Source organism: Hipposideros armiger, unplaced genomic scaffold, assembly GCF_001890085.2.
Source record: "Hipposideros armiger isolate ML-2016 unplaced genomic scaffold, ASM189008v1 scaffold_655, whole genome shotgun sequence".
NCBI lineage: Eukaryota > Metazoa > Chordata > Mammalia > Chiroptera > Hipposideridae > Hipposideros > Hipposideros armiger.
The window spans coordinates 963,989-989,636 of NW_017732005.1; the positions used below are offsets into that span (position 1 = coordinate 963,989).

At 37.8% G+C, this 25,648-nt stretch overlaps 2 protein-coding genes across 3 annotated transcripts in view; one reads left to right on the top strand and one right to left on the bottom strand.

Moving 5' to 3' along the window:
• Nucleotides 1–1,029: 1,029 nt before the first annotated feature.
• DUS4L (dihydrouridine synthase 4 like) lies at nucleotides 1,030–17,316 on the bottom strand. Of its 2 annotated transcripts, none has more exons than XM_019626066.1 (7): nucleotides 17,210–17,316; nucleotides 12,203–12,337; nucleotides 8,217–8,338; nucleotides 4,294–4,411; nucleotides 3,126–3,248; nucleotides 2,099–2,325; nucleotides 1,030–1,327 (listed from the first exon to the last, which is right to left on the bottom strand). In XM_019626066.1, exons 1-7 carry the CDS (start codon nucleotides 17,314–17,316, stop codon nucleotides 1,080–1,082), a joined length of 1,080 nt encoding a protein of 359 aa, XP_019481611.1. In that variant the 3' UTR covers nucleotides 1,030–1,079. The 2 variants fall into 2 exon arrangements, with proteins under 2 accessions (XP_019481611.1, XP_019481612.1); XM_019626067.1 differs by lacking the exon at nucleotides 17,210–17,316 and adding an exon at nucleotides 16,997–17,203.
• Nucleotides 17,283–25,648, top strand: part of LOC109372670 (conserved oligomeric Golgi complex subunit 5-like) — a 44,959-nt gene continuing 36,593 nt past the window's right edge. The window contains exons 1-2 of the mRNA XM_019626052.1: nucleotides 17,283–17,418; nucleotides 23,840–23,979. Coding sequence (XP_019481597.1) covers nucleotides 17,325–17,418; nucleotides 23,840–23,979 — 234 coding nt within the window. The 5' untranslated portion in view covers nucleotides 17,283–17,324. The remainder of the gene's footprint in view (nucleotides 17,419–23,839; nucleotides 23,980–25,648) is intronic.

Here is a 25,648-nt window from a genome sequence, read left to right on the forward strand (position 1 = left end):
CACTTTTTCTAGGGTGATTTTGTGAACTTAATTGTCAGACCTTGTAATTCACCTCAGAGTTAATTTACAAATATAAAGATGACTAAGTTTTGCTGATGGTTCCCTATTTGCTTGTATACTACTGATATTAAAATTATAAAGCTAGTTATTTTAAAAAAATATGCTAAGTGAAAAATGAAAGCAGAGAATGTGCCTAAGGAAAAAATATGTCAACACAGTGCTTATGTTAAAATTGATTCATTTAAAATTCTCAAACTCTTGGATTAAGCAGTTTTAGATAATTGTTTCCTTTTATAACAGTTTTCATGTTGGTAACATGGTAGACCAATACCTTAATTATGGAACTGTTTTATTTTAACTTGAGATATTCTTCTAGTGGCACTTCACCAATAAAAAAATTCTATTAGTAACATTCCCAAAACATGGAATTTAAAAATTAATAGTATTTTCGGCTGCTGGGAGGCATAAAAATAACATCACTAAAAACAGGGTATGATAATTAGGTTTTTAAATTAAAAATAAAACCTGGTTATTCTCTAGGAAATAATATTTCATATACAATCATCTTCAGGTTACCTACCAGCTTTTTATACTTAAAATGCAGGAGAGTGAAATTAATTTTATCATTTTAGGTAGTTATATTTACCAACCTCTCAATCTTCTAAGGATCTAGAAGGCTTGAAATGTAACAAATTTGATGTCATTTAGAGTTTCATGGAAACTTAGTTTTAAATTATAGAAAACATCACATCTAATTAAATTCAGCTATATACAATTTAAAACAAATACCTTGAGGTGTATAATTCATGAATTAGGAAGTACCATTTTGATTTTCCAATTCGAACTTCTAATCTAAGCCCTGAGTGCAATTCTATACAGAACTTTTGGTTCCTTTTCATAGAGGTTTGCATTTTTTTTGTCACTTCTCTGCATTTATTTTCATTAAAAACATACTTCATGTTAACTTACAGATACTATGAGTCATACTTTTAGTAGTAAAATAAAAGGTTTTATTTATTTAAAAATGTTAAAAACACAATTCCTTTTAAGTATATATTAAAATAATTTAGGAAGTCCAGTCAAATCCAATAATGGTCTGTAAGGTAATCTAAGACTGCTGATGTGCTTGACAAAGCATTAAATACTCTTTTCTCTTGCTTTGAAGTTATCTTTTCCATCATGTACATTAAATGTTGATGGAAACACATATAAGGAGTTCCAAGTTCAAGAGCAATGTCAACCCAGTCCCAGAGGCATTTCAGTGGGGTTTCCTCATATCCAGCAAACATGGCTGGGTTGGCTAAGAGTCCTCTTGCAACCATCACACCTACAAATTAAAGCATATCACATTTGTCCACACATTAAGAACTCACAGTTATTAGGTCAAACTCAATAAAACTCACAGAGACCATTAAAAAATAAAGTATTATTACAAGGTTTCATAATGCCCTTATATTAGTCTGTTTAATTCAATTATAAAACAATTTATGTATTTTAATACTTCTTTTTGTAAAGCAAGAAAGTTTAAATGTACTTACAAGTATTCTTTATTTTATTAAGACTTCTACATTAAACAATTAGTTTTTAGGCTTTCTTTTTAGGGTAAATCCCTAAAAATTTAGGTTGTCATAAATTGGACTTCCTTAAAGTTAAGTTTATCTGCATTCTTCCATCTAGCAATCGGTATCACAGGGCTTGGTATGCCAGTAATTTCAGGGGATAATGAAACTGCAAAGCAGTCTCCACTTCCCTTGGTTCCTATGACTACTCTTGTGTTCACTAACTTTCAAGTCTAAATTCTAGTCTAGGTGTTCTATTTTATTAATAGGCTATCTGGAGAATTCTTAACTGGCCATTCACTGGATATGATGGTGTCAGAAAAATAACTGACTTAATTTACCACAATTAAAATAATCTATTGTTTCTAAGTAGAAGAGTTAACATCATTTTAATAAACTGCTTAGCTTAAATCAGTACAACAGGAAAATATGTATGGCTCTAATTTAAAGAAAAATAATGAAAATAACATTAACATTATTCTCCTTCCCCTACTTTTTTTGCTGGTTAAAAGATAAAACTCCAAGTACTTATTTCTTACCATCTGTCCCAGTAATATGCCACACATTTTCTGCTTCTTTTAAGCTTCTGATGTCTCCATTAGCAATAACAGGTATAGACATATTTTCCTTAATGATTTTAATGGCCTCATAGTGGACTGGCTGATGTCTTTCTTCAACAGTTCTTCCATGGACTGTAATCCAGGAAACTCCTGTTGCTTCAGCCTTTCGACAAAGATCTACAGTTCTTGTAAGGTCATCATGGATCCTAAAATTTCAAAATTATATCCATCCTTTTTACAGCACACAAATCAATGCTAAAATTAATAAACTAAATAAAATTTCATATAAAACATTTTATACATATAAAACATATAAAACTATTTCATATAAAACATTATCTATTTAGTTTTGCTCTATCACATTATCATTACATGCCACTATCAAGGTTTGGCTCAAGGATAACCTTCCATTTAAGATTTCAAATTTAGCTATTTTACTATTGGCAACTATAGCATGACAAGTTTTATCTAATGCTCCTCCCTTTTGGCTTTCGTAACTGAAAAAGTCATCCAAGTACTGTCACACATGACTTAAAAGGTGCTCTCTTAATATCTGCTGTACATACACCAACCACCAAGTGGGAGAAGATAAAAATACTTTATCTTGGAGTATGTTTTTATTCTGCCACCAAAAAAACGATTCCTGGTTTATTCTCCTTTCATTGTGAAATTTTAGTGCCAATACCATTCTCTTGGTACCATGAATGTTTCCTGGTATTAATTTCTTACTATCATGGAAAAAGTTGAGGGTTTTTTTTGGGGGAAAGTTTTTAATAATAAAGAGATGTTTTAATTTCTGTTAAAAAATACAAAGAGGAAGTTGTTCTGGATTATAAATAAAAATTGCGGTATATATTCATTTATTAAATGTCTTGTTTTAACATTTCCATATACCAGCTACAAATTTGTTAAGGCTATATACCCCCACAGCCCCAGACAAAAGGAATAGTCTCTTATTTCCTAAGTAAAGAACTATCTTATCAATAGATTAAAATATTGTTTTTACCTTATTTTAATAGATACTGAAAATCTGGGATTTTCCACTTGATTTCTTACTTGTTTCACCATATCTTGAACAAGCTCTGGCTTGTTTATTATGCAAGCTCCATAACCTTCGGCCATTGCCCATCTTTATAGAGCAAACACAACAACAAGTAAATTGTAAATAGCTAAAAGAGAAGATACATTTCTAAAAGCACTGTAAGTACACTTATCCATTTATCTAGAGATCTGGAATGGAATCAGATTTTCACCATTCATAGATCCAACATTTTAAGTGGATCTATTTGAGATTAGGAAAACATGTTGCCAGATCAAGAAGTTCTTAGGGGAAATGGTTTTCATTGGCAAGTTAAGACAATTAAATTAAAATGCATTCAACCAAACCTGATTTAAGTATTTGTAACTAATTGCAATTATTTCAGATTTTTTGAATTCCAAGTTTGAAGTTTATTGTACATAATAAGACGTTTTATTAGTCTTACTAGAGAGATAATTTTGGCTTATAGCATTCCAACACCACTACACAGCTTTTAACTATCCTAATGAGTATACAAATATGTCTAATCTGATGTGGATTATGCTGTACTTAAAACTTTGATTTTATTCTTTGGACACATTTTGAATTACTGTCAGGTAATATAGTACAGTGCTAGAAAGGTAAGGATATTATTGTCAAATTAAGTACATCCTATCAATACCCTGTTACTTAGAATCAACCAAATAACTGTGGTATAGAAAAAAAAAAAAGGTAATTATAAGAAGGCATTCTTATAAAGAAAATTAGGAGAAAATAAATGATCTCCCAAATCAGCGAGTCAGAATTTCTAGAGCACATATGTTTGACGTGGCAGTAAAAACACATTTTAGGGATTGCTATAAACATTAGCAGCTCACATAACTACTTATGGATGAAGTTCAAGGCAGATCCACACATTAAAAAAACTCTGGAAGTGAGGTGACACGAAACACTTTTCAAGGGTCTAAACACTGTTTTAACCATCAGAAAATACCTTTGCATGTATGTTCCTAAATAATCTTCCTTATTTTTTCTTGCTTCTTATATAGAGGCCAAGTGCTTTAACTCTATTTTCCTTACTTTTTAATTCTTGGTAACGTTCACATAATTTTTTTCTAATAGTTTTGAAAATTCTTCCAACTTCTGTGAGCTTTACCTCTGAGGGCAACCACAGTTAATGTCTATTCCATTCGCGTAAGGACAGACTATACGAGCAGCATCAGATAAAAGTCTTGCATCACTAGCAGCAAACTGAACAATCAATGGGCAATCACCTGATAAAATGAATAGCTCAACATTAAAATTCACAGAAACACACACACGATACCAAACTCTAATGTTCGTACAGGATAAAATAACAACTATTTTTAGCTTAAGAAGCATCTGTTCAAACAAGACTGTGTTAATGCAATTTTAAATTAAAAGGAATTTACATTTAGCACAAATTCAAACAGTATAAAATTTGATAAAATGAAAAGTACAACACTTTTGACAAACAGTCTCCTTTATAAAGGTGAGAATTAGTTTATCATAATTCAGAACAATTTTATGTATACCTGTAAAATTTACACAAATATAAACATTCTATGTACACTGCTAAGCCTACTGCTTTTATTCTTTTTTAACCTGGTATATGTGCGAGCTGTACTCGGGCCTATTTTATTTTTTTAGTGGCATATCCACTGTATGGATGGACCACACCACATACTTCTAGACCTTTTTTCATTTGTGGCTCTTGCATATATTGTGATAAGGATACTCTTACATACTAGTTTTTTGTAAGTATATTCATAAGGTAAATTCCTAGGCATGTAACTGTTGGATAGGCTTCCAACATTTTTTTTTTTTAAGATTTTATTGGGGAATCAGGGGAAGGGAAACAGACAAGTTGCTGTCCTATTGTTCTTCAGTCTAGTTGTGGAGGACGTTGCTTCACTGGCTCATGTTGGTATCATTGCGCTCTTCCTGGATGAGGCAGATCGGTGGCCAGCCTCTGGACGGCCACGCACAGTGGCTCCTGGCAGCTCACGCCTGCTGCCGGCTGCTCACAGCAGATCACAGTAGCTTACGGCAGCCCACTGCAGCAGGGGCTGCAGCCTATGCCATCCCTGGCGATTCACGGCAGCCCAGCTCCAAGTCGAGCTGTTGTTCACCATCTTAGCTGTAGAGGGCAGTGTCACTGGCCCTCATGTGGGATCCGAACTGGTGCCCTGCTACTCAGAGCTGGTGTCCCAAGCCAGCTCTTAACCAATGCACCACTCGGCTGGCCCAGGCTTCTAACATTTTAATAGGTATTACAAAATTTTATTTCAGGGTCAGCTGAATGGCTCAGTTGGTTAAGAGTGTGATCTCTGAGCAACAGGGTTGCCGGTTCGATTCCCACATGGGCCAGTGAGCTGCGTCCGAGTTGAGCTGCTGCTGAGCTGCCAACAGGTGGCAGGATGGCTCAGCTGGTGAGAGCACGTGCTCCTAATAACAAGGATGCCAGTTTGACTCCTGCATGGGATGGTGGGCTACACCCACCCGCAACTAAGATTGAACACGGCACCTTGAGCTGAGCTGCCCTAAGCTGCCGAAGGGCAGCCCGATGGCTCAGTGGTTAGAGTGTGCGCTCTTAACAACAAGGTTTCGGTTCGACTCCCATATGGGATGATGGGCTGCGCCCCCCACAACTAAGATTGAACACAGCACCTTAAGCTGAGCGGCCCCGAGCTGCTAATGGGCAGTGGGATGGTGACTGGACTTGGAGCTGAGCTAGCGACGCCCTCCACAACTAAGATTGAAGGACAACAATTTGTCTGTTCCCCTTCCCCACCTCCCCAACATTGTTCCCCTTCTCCAATTCCCCAATTTAAAAAAAAAGTATTTCAAAAGAGTTTACTAATACAGTAAGTCCCCGACTTACGGACATTTGAACTTTCACAGATACGAATGTTGGAGATGTGGAGGGGACTGCTAGGAAGTGCAAAGCAATAACCATGGACACAAAAGTGAAAATAATTGAGAGATTGGACCGAGGCGAAAAGATGGTAGACATCGCCCATTCTCATAACATGAATCGTTCAACCATTGGCTTTACATTGTATATTTGTGTCAAAGGTGTATAAGACTCACTTTGTCAGACTTATGAACGAATCCGACTTACGAACGTTCTCCTGGAACAGAACTCGTTCATAAGTCGGGGACTTACTGTATAGATACATACCAATATGGATGAAAGTTCTCGTTTTCTCACAACTTGTCCTATGTTGTATATCCAACAGTGTATATTTTTATTTGTGGGCAACTGGACTTGGAGCTGAGCTAGCTGCACCCACATCTTTGCATTTTCTATGCACAATTTTTCATTTAGCTGTTCCGTTTTTCTTATTATTTAATTTTTTATAGAACAATGAAATTAACTCTGTTATCATAAATATCCAAAATATTTTACTTTTCCCAGTTTTGGTTTGTCTTTGAGTATATTTGTATGCTTTCCTTACATATAAAAGTTTAAATTTTAATATAGCCAAATGTAGCAGAGCTTTCCTAGGTTTTAAAGGACATATTTTTTATCTTTGGGTTAGTGTTACAAACTCTGGATAGATGTATTTTAATTTTTCTAAAGGTTTTTCATTGAGGGCTACCTGTATGAGATTTACTGGGTGTTTGCCTAAATGCAGACTTCTGGGTGTCATCCTAGTTTCACTGATTCAGAATGTCTATGGCAATATACTGATTTACAGTAGTATCGCGGGCTAGGAGAATTTGTTTTTTCTTGAGGATTTAGGGTGCTTTCCCTTTTGTAACTCAAGGGAGTTGTAGGATGTCAATTTAACAATCATTTATTGGTCTAATACAGGGGTCAGCCACATGCGGCTCTTTGGGTACGTATATGTGGCTCTGAAGTAAAATTGAAAATGAAAAAACTATCATAGTTCCAATTATAAAATTTTTAAAGGACATTATTTACATAATGGTGATTATGTAAAAATATATTTATGGCCCTCGAATAATTTTTAAATTGTTGTGAGGGACAGGATTTGCTCTTCCAGAGGTCGGCAAACTTTTAAGATGGAACGTACCCAAAGAACTGCATGTGGCTTGCGAGCCGCAGTTTGCCGACCCCTGGTTTTATATATTTTCAACACTAAGCTAGAAACTGAGGACACAAATCAGTAAGAAATAGTTCCGGACCTCAAGGAGCCATAGTCGAGTAGGAGAGGCAGGTACATAAAGAGGAATTTATAATACAGTAGGATTAAGTATAACAGAAAGCCTGTGCTTCTGAGAAAGGACATGGTGGAGAGTGACTAGGAAAGTATGTTGGCCACAAAGTGTGACAGCTGGATTATGAGGCATAAACTGTCATTTGCCAGAGATAGCGACATAGGGAACAGACGTGGCTGAGAGGATATTCTAGGTAGAAAAGTGTGGGAGAGTAGAGCATGTGCAGGGACTGAAAATAACTTTGTATTTGTGAAGAATAAAGTCAGTGGGTTGTGGAGAAAAACTAATGGAAGATAAAGTTGCAGAAGATGGGTCAGAGGCTAGATTATGAAGAATGTTATATATTATACACAGGTGCTAGAATTTAACTCTTTAGGCCAGTGGTTCTCAGGAGGGCTTTTTGAAACACAGACTGCTGGACCACATACTGAGAGTTGCTGATTGAGTGGGCCTGGAGTGGAGCCTGGGACTCCCATTTCTAGCAAGTTCCCAGATACTGCTGATGCTACTGGTCTGGGGAATCACACTCTGGCAATGAGAGGTCTAAGAGATGTGATCAAACTTACCTTTTAGAAAGATCACTTTGAGCTGTTTGGAGGATAGTTTGGAATGGGACAAACCAGGGGCAGTAAGGTAGGAATCTAATCTACTACACAGAATGGGGGCCCTTAGGAAGGCTGACTTTATACTTTGTATCATCTATAGGTTACAAGGCACTGAGTAAAACATATTTAAAAAGACTTATTAAAAACATAAAACACAACGAAAAGATTTTAAAATAAAATCTCTGAATTAAGTTGTCTCATTAGATAAGGTAGGGAATTTTGTTTTTAAGTTTTACAAAGTCAGCAAACTCTGGGTTTCACATACCTTGGTTTGTGGTAAATTCACTGTCTCTGGCTTTTACAGATCTGACAAAATCAGCAGCAACTATCATTGGTGTATAGCACAGATCACAACTGTATTTTCTTACTAGTGTTCTAAAAGCCAACCTGTAAGCATATAAAACTTTAATTAGGCATTTAGAAATCACCACAATCATATGTACTTCCAAGTTTAATTTAGTTAAATGTTAAATATTTATTAGAGGAAAGTTCTGCTTATGGGAAAATGGAGATGTACTTTTACCTATTCCTCCCGCTCAGTGTAACTAAAAACCCTGGATATTATATGTAAAACATAAGAAAACTCTAAAAGGTAGAGAGAAGACAGCAGACAGGCTCGTGAACTCAGGACCTGAAGAATGGCAATGGTAGGTTCCTTGGGTTTTCTTTTTGCCTCAAATATCCCAGACTTGGAGCTAAACAAGCCAGCAACCTGGAAATACCAACAGGTTCAGACAAAAACAGCCCCAACAAAAGTCTGCTCTTCCTAACTAAAGGACCAAGAAAAGGGAAGCCTAGTAGGACAGAAAAATTTTAAGATAACAATGGCTCTATTCTGGCCAAACACCAGAGAAAAACCTGTGGCTTCACCTCCAGAAGCAAAGGTTGAGTGGGGAGCCTAGACTTTACCTTTCCAAGCCTGTAACAAGGTCCCCTAACACCCCTCCCAAGTATGATCAGAAAAGGCCAGGTAGGTAGCTGACTTTAATCCCTGCTGGCCAGTAACAAGGTCCCCCTCAGTGGAGATCACACGGGGAGCCTGGACTTCCCCATCTCCCCAGCAGTAGGGAGGCTCCCCCCACCCCCCTTACCTCCCCACCCCTGCCCCCAGGAGTAGTATCAGCGGATGCTTAGTGAAGAGCCAGATTGCCCAGCAATTACCAGGCCACCCCCTCCATGGGGAGTTGGAACTGTCACCCCTGCTCAGTGGTAGTGAGGAGCCCCTGCTCTCAGAATGTCAAGGAGACCCAGTGGGGAACTTGGACTTCTACCTCCACCTGCTAGTAATGAGGTGGTGCCTTCTCATCATCCTTTCCCTGCTGTAGTGTTGTCAGAAAAAAATCCAGTTAAAATAGAAAGTTCAATATCCAGAATCAATGTAATCTACCATGTTAATAGGCTAAAGAAAAAAAATCAAATGATAATATCAAGAAAAAAGCATTTGATAAAACAATACTCATACATGATAAAAAAAAAACTCTCAGAAAAATAGGAATAGAGGGAACTTTTTCAACTTGCTAAAGAGCATCCACAAAAAAATCCTACAACTAACATTATACTTAAAGGTGAAAGACCACTTTCCCCCCAGATCAAGAATAAGGCAAAGATGTTGGCGCTCATCATTTTATTCAACATAGTGCTGGAACTTCTAGTCAGTGGAATAAGGCATGAAAAAGAAACACAAGGCATATGATGAAAAGGAAGAAATAAAATCTGTCCCTATTTGCAGATGACATGATTGTCTACATAGATAATCCCAAGGAATTTACCACCCCCCTCCCAAACAGATAAATGGGTTCAACAAGTTCATAGGATAGAAGATCAACATACAATAACCAACTTTATTTCTATATACCAGCAATAAACACATGGTCACTGAAATTAAGAGTATAATACTATTTACAATCACTCAAATAAAAGAGAAATAATTGGGTTAAGTCTTAAAACACACATAGAATTCGTATGCTAAAAACTACACAACACTGATAAAAGAACTCAAACAAGATCTAAATAAATGGAGAGACACTGTATTCATAAGTTGGGTGACTCAACGTAGTAAGGAATTCGATTATCTTCAAGTTGATATGCATATTTAATACAATTCTTATGAAAATTCCTGCAAGGTATTTTGCAGATATAGACAAGACCATACTACAATTTATTTGGAATGGCAAATGAACTAGAATGGCTACAACAATTTTGAAAACGAAAAAGTGGGAGGATAACTCAGTCTGATTTCAAGATTTATTATAGGCTAGCTATAGTAATCAAGACAGTGTGGTGTTGGCGGAGGGATGGACACACTGATAAATGGAACAAAATAGAGAATCCAGATAAAAAGCCATGCAAACATGCCCAATTGATTTTTGACAAAGATGCAAAATAATTCAATAGTGGAAAGACAGCCTTTTTAATAAATGGTGCTGAAGTAATTAGACATCCACAGGGAAAAAAAAAGAACCTCAACCTAAGCCTCACACTTATACAAAAATTAACTCAAAATTGATCGATGTAAATGTAAAACATAAAATTATAAGACTTTAAGAGAAAAAAATAGGAGAAAATCTTTAGAATCTAGAGCTACACAAAGATTTCTTACCGTTGACACGAAAAGCACAATTTACAAAAGAAAAAAACTGATAAATTCGACTTCATCACTAAATAAAAATCTTTTACTTTGCAAAGACCGTTCATGAAGAGGATGAAAAGATAAACTACAAACTGGGAGAAAATATTTGCAAACCACAAATCCAAGAAAAGAGTAGTATCTAGAATATATACAGGATTCTGAAAACTCAATAGCAAATATATACAAACAGCCAATAAGCACATGAAAACATGGTCAACATCACTAGGGAAATACAAATCAAAATCACAGTGAGATACCACTTCACATCCATTAGGATGGCTGTAATAAAAAATGAAAAACAAAATCAAGTGTTGGTGAGGCTGTTGAGAATTCAGAACTCTTGTGTACTGCTGGGAATATAAAATGGTGTAGCTGCTATGAGAAAACTACATGGAGGTTCCTCAAAAAAATAAAAATTTAATTGCCATATCATCCAGCAATTCCACTTCTGGGTATATACCCAAAAGCAGAGTCTCAAAAAAGATATTTATACATCCACGTTCATAGGAGCATTACTTGCAATAGCCAAAAGATGGAAGCAACCCAAGTGGTCATCAATTGATAAATAAGCAAAATGTGGTATATACATACAATAAAATGTTATTCAGTTTTAAAAATGAAATTCTGATACATGATACAACATGGATGAACACTGAGGATATTCTACTAAGTGAAATAAGCCAGTTCCAAAAAAGACAAATATGGTATGACTCCACTTATATTAAGTATTTAGACTAGTCAAATTCATAGAGAAAGTAGAATGGTGGTTGCCAGGAGCCGGGGGAAACAGGGGATGGGGAGTTACTGTTTAATGGGTAGAGTTTCAGTTTTGCAAGATGAAAAGAGTTTGGATGTACAACAAAGTGAATGTATTTAACACAACTGAACTATATACTTAAAATGTTTAAAATAATAAATTTTAAGTTACGTGTATTTTACCACAATTGAAAAAATTAAAAAACCAACTCAATGGTAAAAAGCAAATAATCCAATTAGAATATTAGCAAAAGACATAAACATTTTTCCAACAATATGCATATGGCAAATAAGCACATGAAAAGATGTTCAGTATCACTAGCCATAAAAGAAATGGAAATCAAAACCACAATGAGATATTACTGTAAAGCTATCAGAATGGTTAAAAAGAAAACCCAAAATAAAGAACAGTGACATTGTGAAAAGTTGGTGAGGAGAAACTAGATCCCTCATACGCTGTTGGTGGGAGCATAAAACAGTAGTTTCTTAAAAAAGTTTGGCAGTTTCTTAAAAAACTCAACATATAACTACCAAATGACCCAGCAATTGCAGTCCTGGGGATTTGTTCTAGACAAATGAAGACTTACGCTCACACAAAAACCTGTGCACGAATGCTTATATTTATTTTACATTATATCTTCATAGGTGGGAGTTATAAGTACTACTCTTTTTATAGATACAAAAAGTAAAGCTTGAAGAGTCTATTTACTCAGGGCCACACACATACCAGGACTCAAGCCTAAATCAGGATCGCAAAGCTAAGTGTTCAAAGACCCCATGTGGTGAGGTGGTCTTACTTTTAAAAATGTTTTAAAAAAAGTCAAAGCATTAAAAGGAAATCACATTAACCATTTAACAACACTTACTTTGAATATCGAACCATTGGGGCACAGACTTTAACCAGCTGCCCAGAATGAAACATTTCCACTGGGTCTTTTTTCCTTTCTTGACACATTGTGGTTTGTATGCAGTCATTCTTCATGGATACAGATGTTTCAAATCTGAAAAAGACAGTTTGCATAGAGAAACGTTACTTTCATCAGATGAATTCCCATTATTCTAACCATTTCAATTTCCAAGAACATATATTTTTCATCAGACTTGTGGGCTTAGGAATCTTTTTAGCTTCTTTTTACGGTATCAAATAGGATACAACAAAATCTGCCTGTTTGTATGTCACTGATAGTTTTTAGCACACTGGGAAATGATGTTTATGTTCTGTACGAATTATGCTTGTTCACGTTAAACACTAACAGTTTCAAATTCTATACTTAACTCATTATAGTAACATTTTCTGTTCAAATTAATAAATGCTCAAGATTTGAAAAACTACAAGGTATTTTGATAATATTCCGTGTTATGATTTTTTCATGTTACTTTAAAATTTTTCCATGTTACTTTGGTAATGATAAACCAGGAAGTTAGATTGGACTCATATCATATATCATACTGTGTATGTCTGGCACTTAGAAATACCTTGTTTTATCCAGGAAAGTTAAATGGCATTAAACAACTTTAAGTAGTAGTTAGCATTTCAAAACATGTACTGGCATGCTTAATGTTTATTCTTATTCTGAAATCCAATTCTTTGTACCTAATCAGAAGACAAAAAAACTTTCAAAAATTTAAATGTGGTATTATCTAGTGAAATTTTCAATTAAAATTATATAATTGCATGGTGAATCACTTTTATACCCAAAGAGGTTCAGGTGATTAAACTAGGTAGTTCATAGTATTTTGTAGTTGCTATTCTTAAAATCCTACCATTTCATAGCATTAGCTGCTTTCCATATTCCAATTTTTGGCCTTAGAAACTTAGACACAGATATTGGCCAATTTTAGAAAGGCTGAATTGCTCAACATGCAATTTTTTATGTGGCTAATCCTGAATGTACTTAGTATACCTAAATATAAACCAATAATTTCAGTTTACTTACTAGGTAGCATGTCAACTTGGAATAAGATAAACTAGTTTTACTAATCACTGTTCAATTAATCTGACTTAAAAATTTAGACAAGGGCTGGCTGAGTGGCACATTGGTTAAGAGTTGGCTTGGGATGCCAGCTCTGAGCAGCAGGGCCCCGGTTCAGATCCCACATGAGGGCCAGTGATGCTGCGCCCTCTGCAGCTAAGATGGTGAACAACAGCTCGACCTGGAGCTAGGCTGCCATGAGTGGCTGGCGACGGCGTAGGCTGCAGTGGGGCTGGCCGGCAGCTGGCATGAGCTTTCGTGAGCTGCCAAGAACGGCCATCCAATAGCCAGCAAGCAACTGCCTCACCTGGGAAGAGTGCAATGATGAAGCCAGCATGGGCCAGTGAAGTGATGTCCTCCACAACTAGACTGAAGAACAAAAGGACAGTGGCTTGTCTATTCCCCTTCCCGGATTCCCCAGCGCTGTACCCCTCCCCCAATCCCCAATTTAAAAAAAATTAGACAAAACTTAGCATCGTATTTTTTAATAAAAATTCATTAGAACAATGTAAGCCACATATGTAAAGAGCAAAAAGGTAGTTCTTTCTCATCAGTCAAACCTGTTTCTATTCTCTTGCATTTCATATCTTGGTTATGCTTTCACCATCCACCCATACTCACTCCAGTCAGAAATCTGGGGTTTCCTCCACTTCTCCAACTCCCAGTGTCAACCAAGAGGCACCTTCAATTAAACCTTGATACATCTCCACTGCCCCACAGTCTATGTACACACTCATAATCCCCCATCTTGATGACTCTGACAGTCTTAAACTCTGAACCCAGATTGAGTTGATCTTATTTACGCACTACCCCCAATCCTGTTATCATGTGCTTTTGCAATTAATTTTATAGAGTATAACAGATGTCTGTCTCTTCATGAGTTTTTGAGGGCATGGACATTTATTTATTCATAAAATGTAAATTCCTGCTAAATGTTGGAAATACAAAAATAATTTCCTATGTCCTTAAAAATGTATTTAGACATACTTACATAATAGTGCACGCATATTTGCACACACGGGTGCGTACACACACACACTCACACACACACACACACAGTTTAACCATGGTGGAAATACATGTCTAGAGAAGTGAGGAGTGTCATCAACAATGGAGAAATGCTTGAGCTGACTCTACATAGGAGATGGGGGAGTGTCCAGTTACACATAAAGCCATAGCCATAGAGGCTTGAAAGTTCTTGATGTTTTCAGTGAACCATTAGTTTACATTGCTTGAGTTCTAACTGGACTAGAGAGGGAGAGGGCCAGATAACAATGGGCCTTGTATACCAGGTTAAGATTTCTTAGATTTTATAATGTATGGCCTTGATTCTTAACCATTTTTTCCTCCTCTGCTGGTGACTTTTACATATGCACTGAACATGCTAACATGTGCATATGACATACTTCCATGAGCATACCAGATATTTTTGTATAGGCTGTATGCTCTCCTGTATATTAGTTGTAATTGAAAAATTGTAGCAGAGAAATGACATGATCAGATTTCTGATTTAAAAAGATTTCTCTGGAGGGGGTAGGGCTGTTGGCAAAATATCAGTAAGGCCATTGTAGTAGACCAGGCCATGTGTAACCAGTGTCCTACCTGGGACTCTGGGAGTGAGAACAGAGATAAGAGAACACAGTTAGGAGTTATTTAGAAATAAAAATAAACTGGCAAGATATTTAGGAGGTGGAAATCACTTCCTGACAGTGCATGTTATGTAAGAAGAAAGAATTCTAGGATATATGTATGCTTTTGGCTTCAGAGACTGGGTGGATGGCAATTCCAATCAATGAGATAGAGAACCAGGAGAAATAGGCTTTGGCAGGGATCACATTTGGGAACACTGAACTTGAAGTGCTCATGGAATTTCCAGATGGTGATGCCTATAACTGGTTATATGGATACGGTGCTCAGGAAAAAGCTAGAGATATAGAACCTTTAACCTTTAGGTGACAAGCTGAAACTAAAACCAAAGTACTTAAGGATGCCTTATCTTGCAAGAAATCCTTATAAACATCAACATTTCAGTAAAAGAGAAAAAGAATGCAAAGGAGACTGAGTTGACCTCTGGAGCTGGGAAAAAGAAATCTGAAGAATGATATTCAAAAAACAAGAGAGGGGAGAATATTAAGTAGAAGGGAGGGATAAGCATTTTAAATATCACAGAAAAGTTAAGTAAGGTAAAGACTAAAAAGTGTGCAATGGCAAGTAGGTCATGAGTGACTTTAGTAAGAACAATTTCATTCTTATTCTTGTAATTTTGCTGACTGAATATATACATTAGTTCTCAACCATGATTGTAGATTAGAATGACATGGGGAGCTTTTAATAATCAGGATTCTCCAACCATATCCTAAATTAAATGTGAATCTCTAAGCTTCGGATCTTGGCATCAGAGACTTTTAAAGCTCTCCAGGTGATCTCACTGTGCAGCTAAGCTTGGGGGGGGAAAAAATAAATCCACATACTCTAAAGCACCTGGTACAATTGTACATTTAAGTGGGTTTCTACCTTACCTATTAGTTCCTTAGGGATAAGACAAGTATTGAGTCTTACGTTTGTAAACTCATTCTGGTATGTATAGTAGGGGCTCAAAAACTCTTCATCGAATGAAGGGGTATTATGCAACTTTTCTAAAATGTTCCAATGTAAAAGCCAAGGAAAGAAAAATAACCCATATGTCAAAGATAATCCTTATTAAATTTCAGGAATTATTTAAAATTTTGTGTATTATGGATAATGAAACCTATTCTGAGTCTGAGCACACTGCCCTGGGCAATTCCTGTGACCATTCAGAACCATCAATCCTATTCACACTGTGCTGAGATCAAGCAAATTATATCAGGGAAAACCTGAAACAGAGAAAGCATAATGCAAGTATATCACGAAACTTGCTCACCTGAGTTGTAATAAGTATTAAATTCATTTAGATTTATAAAGTACTTAGAAAAGTGTTTGGCACAGCGTCAGTACTATTATAGCACTTTCTTGAAATATACTTAGCAGAATCACGAGAACCATGTATTAATAGCTCAGAGTTGAGGGGAAAATGGCTGTGTACCTAAAGGAAAAGTTATATTATAGTTTCTTTCTTTTTCCGAAGAAATGTCTAAATTAACCTTCTTGCATACATGTGACTGACCTGTTCATTTATTAGTACGTATTTAGTACTAAATACGTATTAGTATTTATTATTATCTTGGGAGAAAGCTAGGTCAATGAATGATGCAGATGTAGCAGCAAAGATGACAGAAACTAACTTGATTTTACAGGTTCAATACTGTTAGTTGACATGGAAAATCCATCAGTTTGTAATATTAAAAAGTTTGGCATCACTCATAGCACGTGGCTGAAACGAGAGGTAAAAGTAGAAAAGTAGGTCCGTATCTCATAGGAGGGAGGGCAGAGACTGAGTCCACTTGTTTTTCCCAGGTTCAGTCTTCTTTCTTCACCGGCCCTCGACTCGCCCGAATTCTCACAATTCAATCCCGGCAACTTTCCTTCTCAAACCTTTCCCGCCTGCCTTTACCCCAGGATTGTGAACCAAGGCGTGTGACACAAAAAGCCTGGTAACTTTTAACTCCCGTCAGCTGTGTTTGTGGACGGCAAGCGAAGCTCCTAAACCCCCCAGCTCTCCTCTCCTGCCTCCACTGAGAGGCCCCTGCTCTCAGGTTAAATACTTGCATTAGTGATAAGCGCTGCGGCCACGTTCCGGCGCCCCCTTTCTCTTAGGCCCAGGGAACACCAGCCCCCGCGGCGCAGCGGTAGACGGCGGAAAGCGCCGACTTCGCGGCTTCGGCTTCCCGGGTGCGCTGGGCCCTCGGATCCCGCTTGCTCCAGAACCCACGCGAATCCCAGCCACGTTCCGCCCAGCTGCAGCCAATTAAGACAACTCACCGGGTGGGCCGGGAGCCGCGGGCGGAGCCGAGCAGACGGCGCTGGGATTTTACGTCACCACCTGGGTGGCGTGGGGCGGGCCCACTGCCGACGTAATCACCCGGCATTTGCCAACATGGAAGGTGGGGACCGCGGCGTCGCTGTGGCTAGCCGTGGGGCTCTGGGTTCTGAGGCGGCTGCAGCGACAGTCCGGGAGATTCTGCAGGACGGTAAGGAGTCGGGATGGGTCGGGTCGTAGGGTTCCAGGGCTGTCCTGCTCCGCAGCTGGGCCCAGGTAGTGGACTCAACCCGACGCTTTGCAGAAACTTTTCCGGTATCAACGTGACCACTCCCCTTTGCCCGGCCCCCTGGCGTCTGGGTGCTGGCCTTGTCAGTCTGTTTCCTGGGACCCCTGATTTCTGTTTGCTCCTCATTTCAACACTGCCCTCCACGGTCCTGGGGCTTCCTTGAAGTCCTGGGACCCCCGCACCCGGTGACTCACATTGGCAGCCACTGGCTGCTGCTGCAGTTCTTGACGAAAGGGTGAATGAAGGGTTCGATCCCATGAAAAGTGTAGGATTTAGAACAGATGACAAACGCTTAATGAAAGAGGCCTCATTTTTAAATAGTTAGGAACATCCCTTCTGTTAAATTCTTGGACTGCACAGGTGGCCCCACTTTCAGGCTCATTTGTTTCTTTACAAGGCGTTTTATCCACATCCTTACATGGGGGAGGATGTGGAGTATTCATTCTGGCTGGGATTAACCATATGTATTTAACATAACAGGTTTATTGATAGTTTTGGACAGAAATTGCTACAAATTATATGATAAGCTAAACATGTATATGTGAGAAGCACATTAAATTGAATTAATCCAATTAACAAGCCCCGAATCTCTTATCCTTCAGAATAAAGTTCAAATTTCTCAGACCCTTCTCATCATTTTTGTTTTGTTTTTAAATTGGGAAATTGGGGGAGGGGAACCAGCCAAGTTGTTGTTCTTCGATCTTAGTTGTGGAGGTCACCAGTCGCCATCTGGCTGCCCATCCGCAGCTTGTGGCCTCTAAGCTCAAGGTGCTGTGTTACATTCTTAGTTGGGGGTGGGGTGTAGCCACCACTCCATGCAGGAGTTGAACTGGCAGCCTTGTTGTTAAGAGTGCATGCTCTATCCACTGAGCCATCTAGGTGGGAGCTCAGTTCAAGGTGCCGACCGAGTTCAGTCTTAGTTGCCCACCATGGAACAGGCAGTCATGTTAGGAGCATGTGCTCTCACCAGCTGAGCCATCCTGCCACCTGTTGGCAGCTCAGTGGCAGCTCAGCTCGGGTGCAGCGTCACTGTGAGAATCGAACCGGCAGTCCCGTTGCTCAGAGTTTGCGCTCTTAAGCTAACTCTTAACCTACTGAGCCACTCCGCCTGCCCTCTTCTCATCTGTTCTCAATTTTCTTCCCAAATTGTCATCACGTTCTACTTTGTATTAAAATAATTTGATAACTTAATCTTTTCTGCTGCATTTATTTCACAGTGTTAATAACATTACCTTGCACATGGTAGGTGTGGAATAAGTTTTTTTTAATTGAACATCACAGTAAGAAGCATATGCACACATCTGTAGACCATAGTAGGTTATAAACAAATGAAATAAAGTTCTAAATTGTTTTCTCTGTTTTATATTTTATTATTGCCCTTAATTACTTGCCTTGTGCTCATAGTTTATATACTTTTGTCAAAACTTACTAATGATGTTATTTTCTGAACTATTTTGTGTTAGATTCTCTAGGTTAAGATCTCTGTCTAATGCATCTTTATATTTTAATTTAAATTCAGTTTAACCAGTTTTGGGCTCCTGGTGTATGTGCAAATCCAACCCTCAAGTAGCTCACCACTTTAGTAGAGATACTCTTGTAGAGCTAGAAAGGCAGGCAGTGTGATATAGGGTTGTAATTGGTAGCAGTAGAATTGTGTACAAAGTGAAATGTTAATACAGAGGAGGAGGATTAACTGGGAGTGGTTAGGGGAGTGTCAGGAAAGTCCACAGGAGTTGGTTTTGAAGTGTAAATAGAACTTCTCCAGGGGAAGAAGTGGAAGAAACAACACATGCCAGATAGGGGTATATGTTTCAGTAGGATCCATTCCAGGAGCTATAATCAGCTTTTGGAGGGTAAATATTCCTTAATTCTGCCTTCGGTGTTTTCCTGGTTCTCTTTTCCATCTTCCATAGTGATTATTTAAATCTCCTTTACTCTTTTCATACCTCTCCCTTCAAGCTCAACAAATGACTCTCAACTTTCCTAAAGAGAGAGAGAGAACACACATTAGATGTGAGCTGTCTCCATTTCTTGCCAACAAACCTATAAGCTAAACCTGAACTCTGCAACCATATTTTCTTCTCTTTTCTTTTCCTCTCATATTTTTATTATAATTACAATTTAGATGGAACCTCTGCTCCTTCCTGAGGACAGTTCCTCCTCTTGTGCTCTGGGTTTTCTATTTTCTTCCTGTCTTCTCAAGGGCCCAATCACACTCATTCTATGCCTTTGAAATCGCTTTGCCAAGGTCTCCAGTGACTTCCTTGTGGATAGATCAAATGGACACTTTTTTTTATCCTTATCTTACTTGAACTTGTGAAAGGGTTTGACACCTTCTTGAAATATTTTTCCTCATGTGGCTTGTGAGTTCTATGCTTTAAAGAAAAAATTCCTAATTCTCTATGTGTTCTTTTCCATTTTCTTTAAGATGCTTGTCTTCAGTTTGTCCCTACTTCAGTAGTTCACTCCTTCCCTGCGACATTCCTAGGATTAAACGTTTCCATCAGTAGTGGTGATGCACTATGTCAGGTATCTGCCAGTGATAGAGGATAGGGTTGGTATGCAGATGCATAGTTTGAAAATTTGAGGACAGTTAGTCCTCAAATGCCAAATCCAATGGCCAGTATTCAGCCTTCATCTTTGTAAGACCTTTGATACTACTGACTGTTTACTTTCTTTAAACTGTCCCTTTTAAAAAAAATTAGTTTCAGGTGTACAAGACAATGTAATAGTTAGACATTTCACCCCTCACAAAGTGGTAACCCTCCTCCCCCAATCGATTGCCCCTCTGACATCATATATAGCTGTTACAGTTCCATTGACTCGATTCCCTGTGCTGAACTCCATATCCCGTGAATATAGGGGTGTGTGTGTGTGTGTGTGTGTGTGTGTGTGTGTGTGTGTGTGTATGTTAAATTATAGTTGACATACAATATTATTCAGCTTCGGTTTCAGGTGTACATAAACTCCCTTTTGGTTTTTGCCATTCTCTCCTGTTTTTTTCTTTCTCTCTGAACACTACTTAGTCTCTTTGATTGCTGTCATTCCCTCTTTCTACCACCAAATTTTTGGTGTTTTCTTGGCTTCTGAACTTATCTTCCCCACGTCCCTCTTTTTGTGCATTCTAAAATTTCTTCCTAAGTCATCTGGTCTTTTTTTCATGCTTTCAAAATTAGTATCTATGCATACAAATACACACATATATGGTCCTTACCTTACTCCTGAGCAATAGAACTACTGTCTACTGGACATTTCTACCTTGATAGTGAACAGGCACTTGTAATTCTACATATAAAAACCTATACATAAACAAATAGTACAGGTTCTATATATGAAAAAGTGAAATGAGTTTTTTTTAACTTCTCTCCCGTAACCTTTGTCTCTGATAGTCTCTTACCATTAATTACATGTAGTTAGTTAGATGTGTGATGGTCCCCCATGTAGATTATTAATTCCTTGGAGGCAGGGGCATGGTCAGGTTTATCTTTATCCAAAGATGCCTAATGGTCTGGCTTAATGCAAAGCTGAATTCCCTCTGTCAGTTACTCAGTCAAGGAACTTGGGAATCATCCTTTACTTCTTGTTCTACCTGACCATTGATTGAAATTTGAATATTTGTCAAATTTGTCACTTCCTTGATATTCGTCGTGCCACTATATTAGGGCTTCATCATGTCACTTGGGCTGTTAACTTAGCACCGTACTGGCCTCTGTTGCTCTATTCCTTGGGTGTGCTGGTAAACCAGCTCTGGTAAACTAGGAAAAGCCCTGATTTTGTAGTGTATGCCAGTTTCCATGGTGTAAATCCTCTCACCATGGTCAGTTTTAAGATACCTACATGTGTTGTCAACTGGTTCACACAATTCCTGAAAATTTAAGAGTTAGCTCTCAGGAGCCACTACCAGCTAGCTTCACAGCTAGCTAATCCCCTTCCACTCATCTCCATATGCTGCCAGAGACTGTTTTCTTTCTTGGCTTTAAGACCTTAAATGGTGGATAATCTGTAAACATTTTCAAACTACCCCCCAAATTTCATTTGGAGCCTCAACTCCTATCATTCTTAACCCTTTCTCCCCGACACACATGATGTGCTCTAGACACACTGAAGTTAGTATTCCCCTTATTTCTCGAAATATGCCCTGGTGTTTGCTGCCTCTAAACCTTACCTCTTGGAATGGCCTTCTCCACTTGTCTGCCTGGCAGGATCTTTTATTCTGAAAACTGTTTAGGCAAACTGGAAGGAAATGATTCTCAGAATTAAGGCCCCGTGGCAGTTTCCTTCTTTTATACCACTCTACTTTGAAAGTAGTCAAGAATGCAGAATGATGCTTCCAGCTGACATGTAGATTAATTAATTCAATCAGTATTGAGCACTTGCCATGTGCAGCACTGTTCAGGCTCTGAGATGTGGTAGTAAACACGCCCTCATGGAGCACGTTACATACACCGGGATGCCAAAAAAATGTACACATTTTCAGCAAGGAAAAAACTATTAAAATTACGCTGATGGGAACCACTTTGAGCACCTCTTGTAATTGCAGAAGTCAAACGTGACTTGTATTCATCTTTTGTTATCAGTATATATTATTACAGTTTTTTCCTTTCTTAAAACACATATACATTTTTTGTCACGCTGTGTGTGTGTGTGTATGTGTATGTATGTGTGTGTGTATAATATAGACAGCTATATATATAATATAGCCTATATATAAGGTGTGATAAAAAATATGGTGAATATTTAAATTTAAAAAATTTATTACAGTAAAAGACACACTGCCATTAATTCCCCTCAAAATACTCCCCTCGCTTTGAACACACTTATCCCAGTGTTCTTGCCACTTTCTGAAGCAGTTCTGGAGTGTCTTTATTTGCGCTGTCATGGCTGCCTCGATGTACTGAATCATTTTGACTTTGGGGCAGAGCCAGAAGTTGCCCTTTGCCAGATCCTGTAAATAAGGTGGATGAGGTCACACTGTAAAGTTTTTATTTGACAGATTGCCATACCAGAAGCCATGTGTGACACAGAGCGTTGTCATGATGGAGGATGATTTACGGCACACTTTAAAATACACTTTCTCTCAACCGTAGTTCACACTTGACTGACTGCACCAAACAAGTTGAAACTTGTCACACACTGTTACTAAGATTTGATGTGCCACTTCCCATATTAAAGATCCTTGCCTTTCTGTTGGATGGCACTGGGCAACAGCATTCACCGTATATTTTGATCACACCTTGTATATATAATATAGACAATTGAAGTGTTCCATAAGTCCTCTGTTTTACGTGTCAGCTTCATAATCTGTCAGAACATTCTTTTTTTTTTTTTAGCTGAGTCATCCTGCCACCTGTTGGCAGCTCAGCGGCTGCTCAGCTCGGGCCAGGAATCGAACTGCTGTTGCTCAGAGCTCAAACTCTTGAGCGAGCTCTTAACCAACTGAGCCACTCGGCCGGCCCCCCTGTCAGAACATTCTTTCCTATATCTATCATATGTTTAGGAAGTAGTGGTTTATACCTACATTGAGCTCACTTCTATATATCTACTTTTAACTTATAATTCTCTCCATTTTTTCTTTCATTCATGGATTTGTGGATTTCTATATAGAAAGATATGTTCTTAACATGTAGTATCACTTTTCCTGTCTATTTATGGTCTACTTTGAACAGTTTCTCTTTCCACTTACTGTTTCACCCATAAATCCTAAATTTCAATAGTCTATAAGTTTGTATTTGCCTATTTCTATTAAAATTCCAGATTCACTTATTATAAAAGTATTTGTGCATGGATCTAGATATATCAGACAAAGTCAGTTTTCCTGTTGTCATTGTCAGTGACTTTGTTGTCTTGTGTTAAAGGCTATGGTGAGTAAGTTGATTTTTAATCTTTTACTCACTATTTTCCTTTTGACTCAGTGATAAAAGTTAGCTTTCAGCGTGTAACATAGTGGTTCAGAATGTGGGTGGGTTCTGCAGCTAGACAAATCTCAGACAGTGAAATTGAACAAGTTGCATGCCATGTCTGTGCCTGTGTCTTCATCGGTAAAATGGGGAAAAGGATAGTTCTAGCAGGGTTGTGTGAGGACTGAATTAGTTAGTACTTGTGAAGTGCTTAGATCAGTGCTTGGCACATAGTAAGCTCTCAGTGAATATTACCACCCTCTTTTGCTGTTGCCTCCTTCTCTTGTCATTTGCAACAGAAAAGATTTACAACAGTCTCTGGTATATAAAACGACCTCAAAATATGTTAACTATGATTATAATTGTTCTGTTTAGTATCTGTGTAATTAGTATCTGTGTTTAATGCAGTGTAATTAATAAAGACTTTTCCTTACTTTTTCCCCCAGAGTGTTACAGTGATTTTTTAAATGAAGACTTTGATGTAAAGACTTATACTTCCCAATCTATTCATCAAGCTGTAATTGCTGAACAACTAGCAAAACTTGCCCAAGGAATCAGTCAGTTGGATAAAGAACTACACCTACAGGTAATTCCAATCTTCTGGATCATGTGGATTATTCAGCCTAAAGCGATAATTTATCATTTTTATAATCCATTTATTTTTTAATCTAAATGCCCATTTACATGAACACATATATAACTTACCAGTATGGCTTGTTTCAAAGTATATTTTTGAAAAGTTTTCTGTAAACTACTTTTTGTGGAAAAACGAATATACCCATCTGTCCAAAACCTATTATTCATACTTTGTTTTTACCACCTTAACTGACATGCAGTGAATATAGGTGGACAAAATATAAGATGACATTGATCAAGATAATAGAATGTGGAATTTGGAAATAGAACGGTGTGAATAAGAAAAATTGGGATGTTCACATTGGCAGTTCATACTTCACGAGCACAAAGTGTAACACTTGCTGCAATTACAGAAAGTTGATAAATTTGTGGTGGATAGAACACAATATAGGACAATCTCAGCTGTGCTGTTGCCTTTTATATTACTTAATGTCTTTCAGTATTGCTTCGTTTTTTAAAAAATTTGTCAAGTGGGTTGGAGTGAATAAGGAGGAAGAGGAGACTGTAGTAGAAAATCTTAAAAGTTCTTCCTCTACTACAATTCTGTAATTTTTATCGGGTGGTTGTATGGAATACTCCCTAGTGTTGTCTTTTGTCTGAGTAGGCACTTAATAAACATTTCAGTGAATGGACAAATTCATAAGTAAATGGACTGTTTACCAGGAAACCTAGATTTGGTATCACATGAGACATAATCACTTAAATTTTTTGTCTTTATCAATTAAAAGAGCAGCTTAGTTTGGACTGGGATGATTTCTAAGGTCATTTTAAATTGAAAATTCTTATTATATTATTAGAGTTCAATATTTACTGATAAACATTGATAAAACACTTTTAATTGTCAGGCTCTGCATTAGGCTCTGTAGATAGAATAATAAACACATTTTTTTGGCTCCCCAAGGACTCACAGACCAGTGGCAGATATATACAGAGATAATGAAGGCTAGTGATACCTGTTTTAAATATTGGGTTGTCAGAAAAGTCATCACGCATTTTTGCAACGAAAAACATAGAAAAAATACATCATGAGTTTTCCGACAACCCAATAGAATGGCACAAAGTGTTTCTGGAAACGGGAGAAGGTACTTAATCCTGCCTAGGGATGTTGGGGTGGCTTTGTGCAAGAACCACCCCTGAAATTCTTTCTGCCCTTTTATGGGCATGTATTAGTTTTTGCTTAGTACAGGAAGCAGAAACTGATTTGGGTATTTAAAGTAGGACCCTATTTAATACACAGAATTGGGTGCTGATGTAATCGTCGGATGACAGTTAGTGGACTGAGTTGAAGGCTGTATGATAGATGCAACACTGAGGCCCAGAAGCTCCTGCTGTCACCTCCCATGCCGTTGCTGTGGGTACCTGGTAACTAAACTCGAGAGTGACCAGCTAGCTCAGCTGTCTGTAAGGCCTCAGGTCTCAGGACCTTGCTGGCTAATTGAAACAATAGCAGGAAGATAGCTTTCCTCTTTTGTCTTCCAAATCTCTTGGAAATTTGTCCAATAGGCTATAGGGGAGTTTATGAAACTGTAGTTTCAGGCTTTTCAACCTTTCCAAAGTATTTATCATAAGGGACAAAGAAAAATAGAGAATTAGAAGAAAATTAGTCTTATTAGAATGGA

Excerpts from the sequence above, each read along its gene's own strand:
- DUS4L (XM_019626066.1), bottom strand. The coding sequence starts at position 17,316 with ATGCCGGGTGATTACGTCGGCAGTGGGCCCGCCCCACGCCACCCAGGT. Across the intron at positions 12,338-17,209 it reads CGCGGCTCCCGGCCCACCCG|ATTTGAAACATCTGTATCCA; the intron begins GTGAGTTGTCTT and ends TGTCTTTTTCAG. Across the intron at positions 3,249-4,293 it reads AACTGTGGTTGCCCTCAGAG|ATGGGCAATGGCCGAAGGTT; the intron begins GTAAAGCTCACA and ends TGCTCTATAAAG.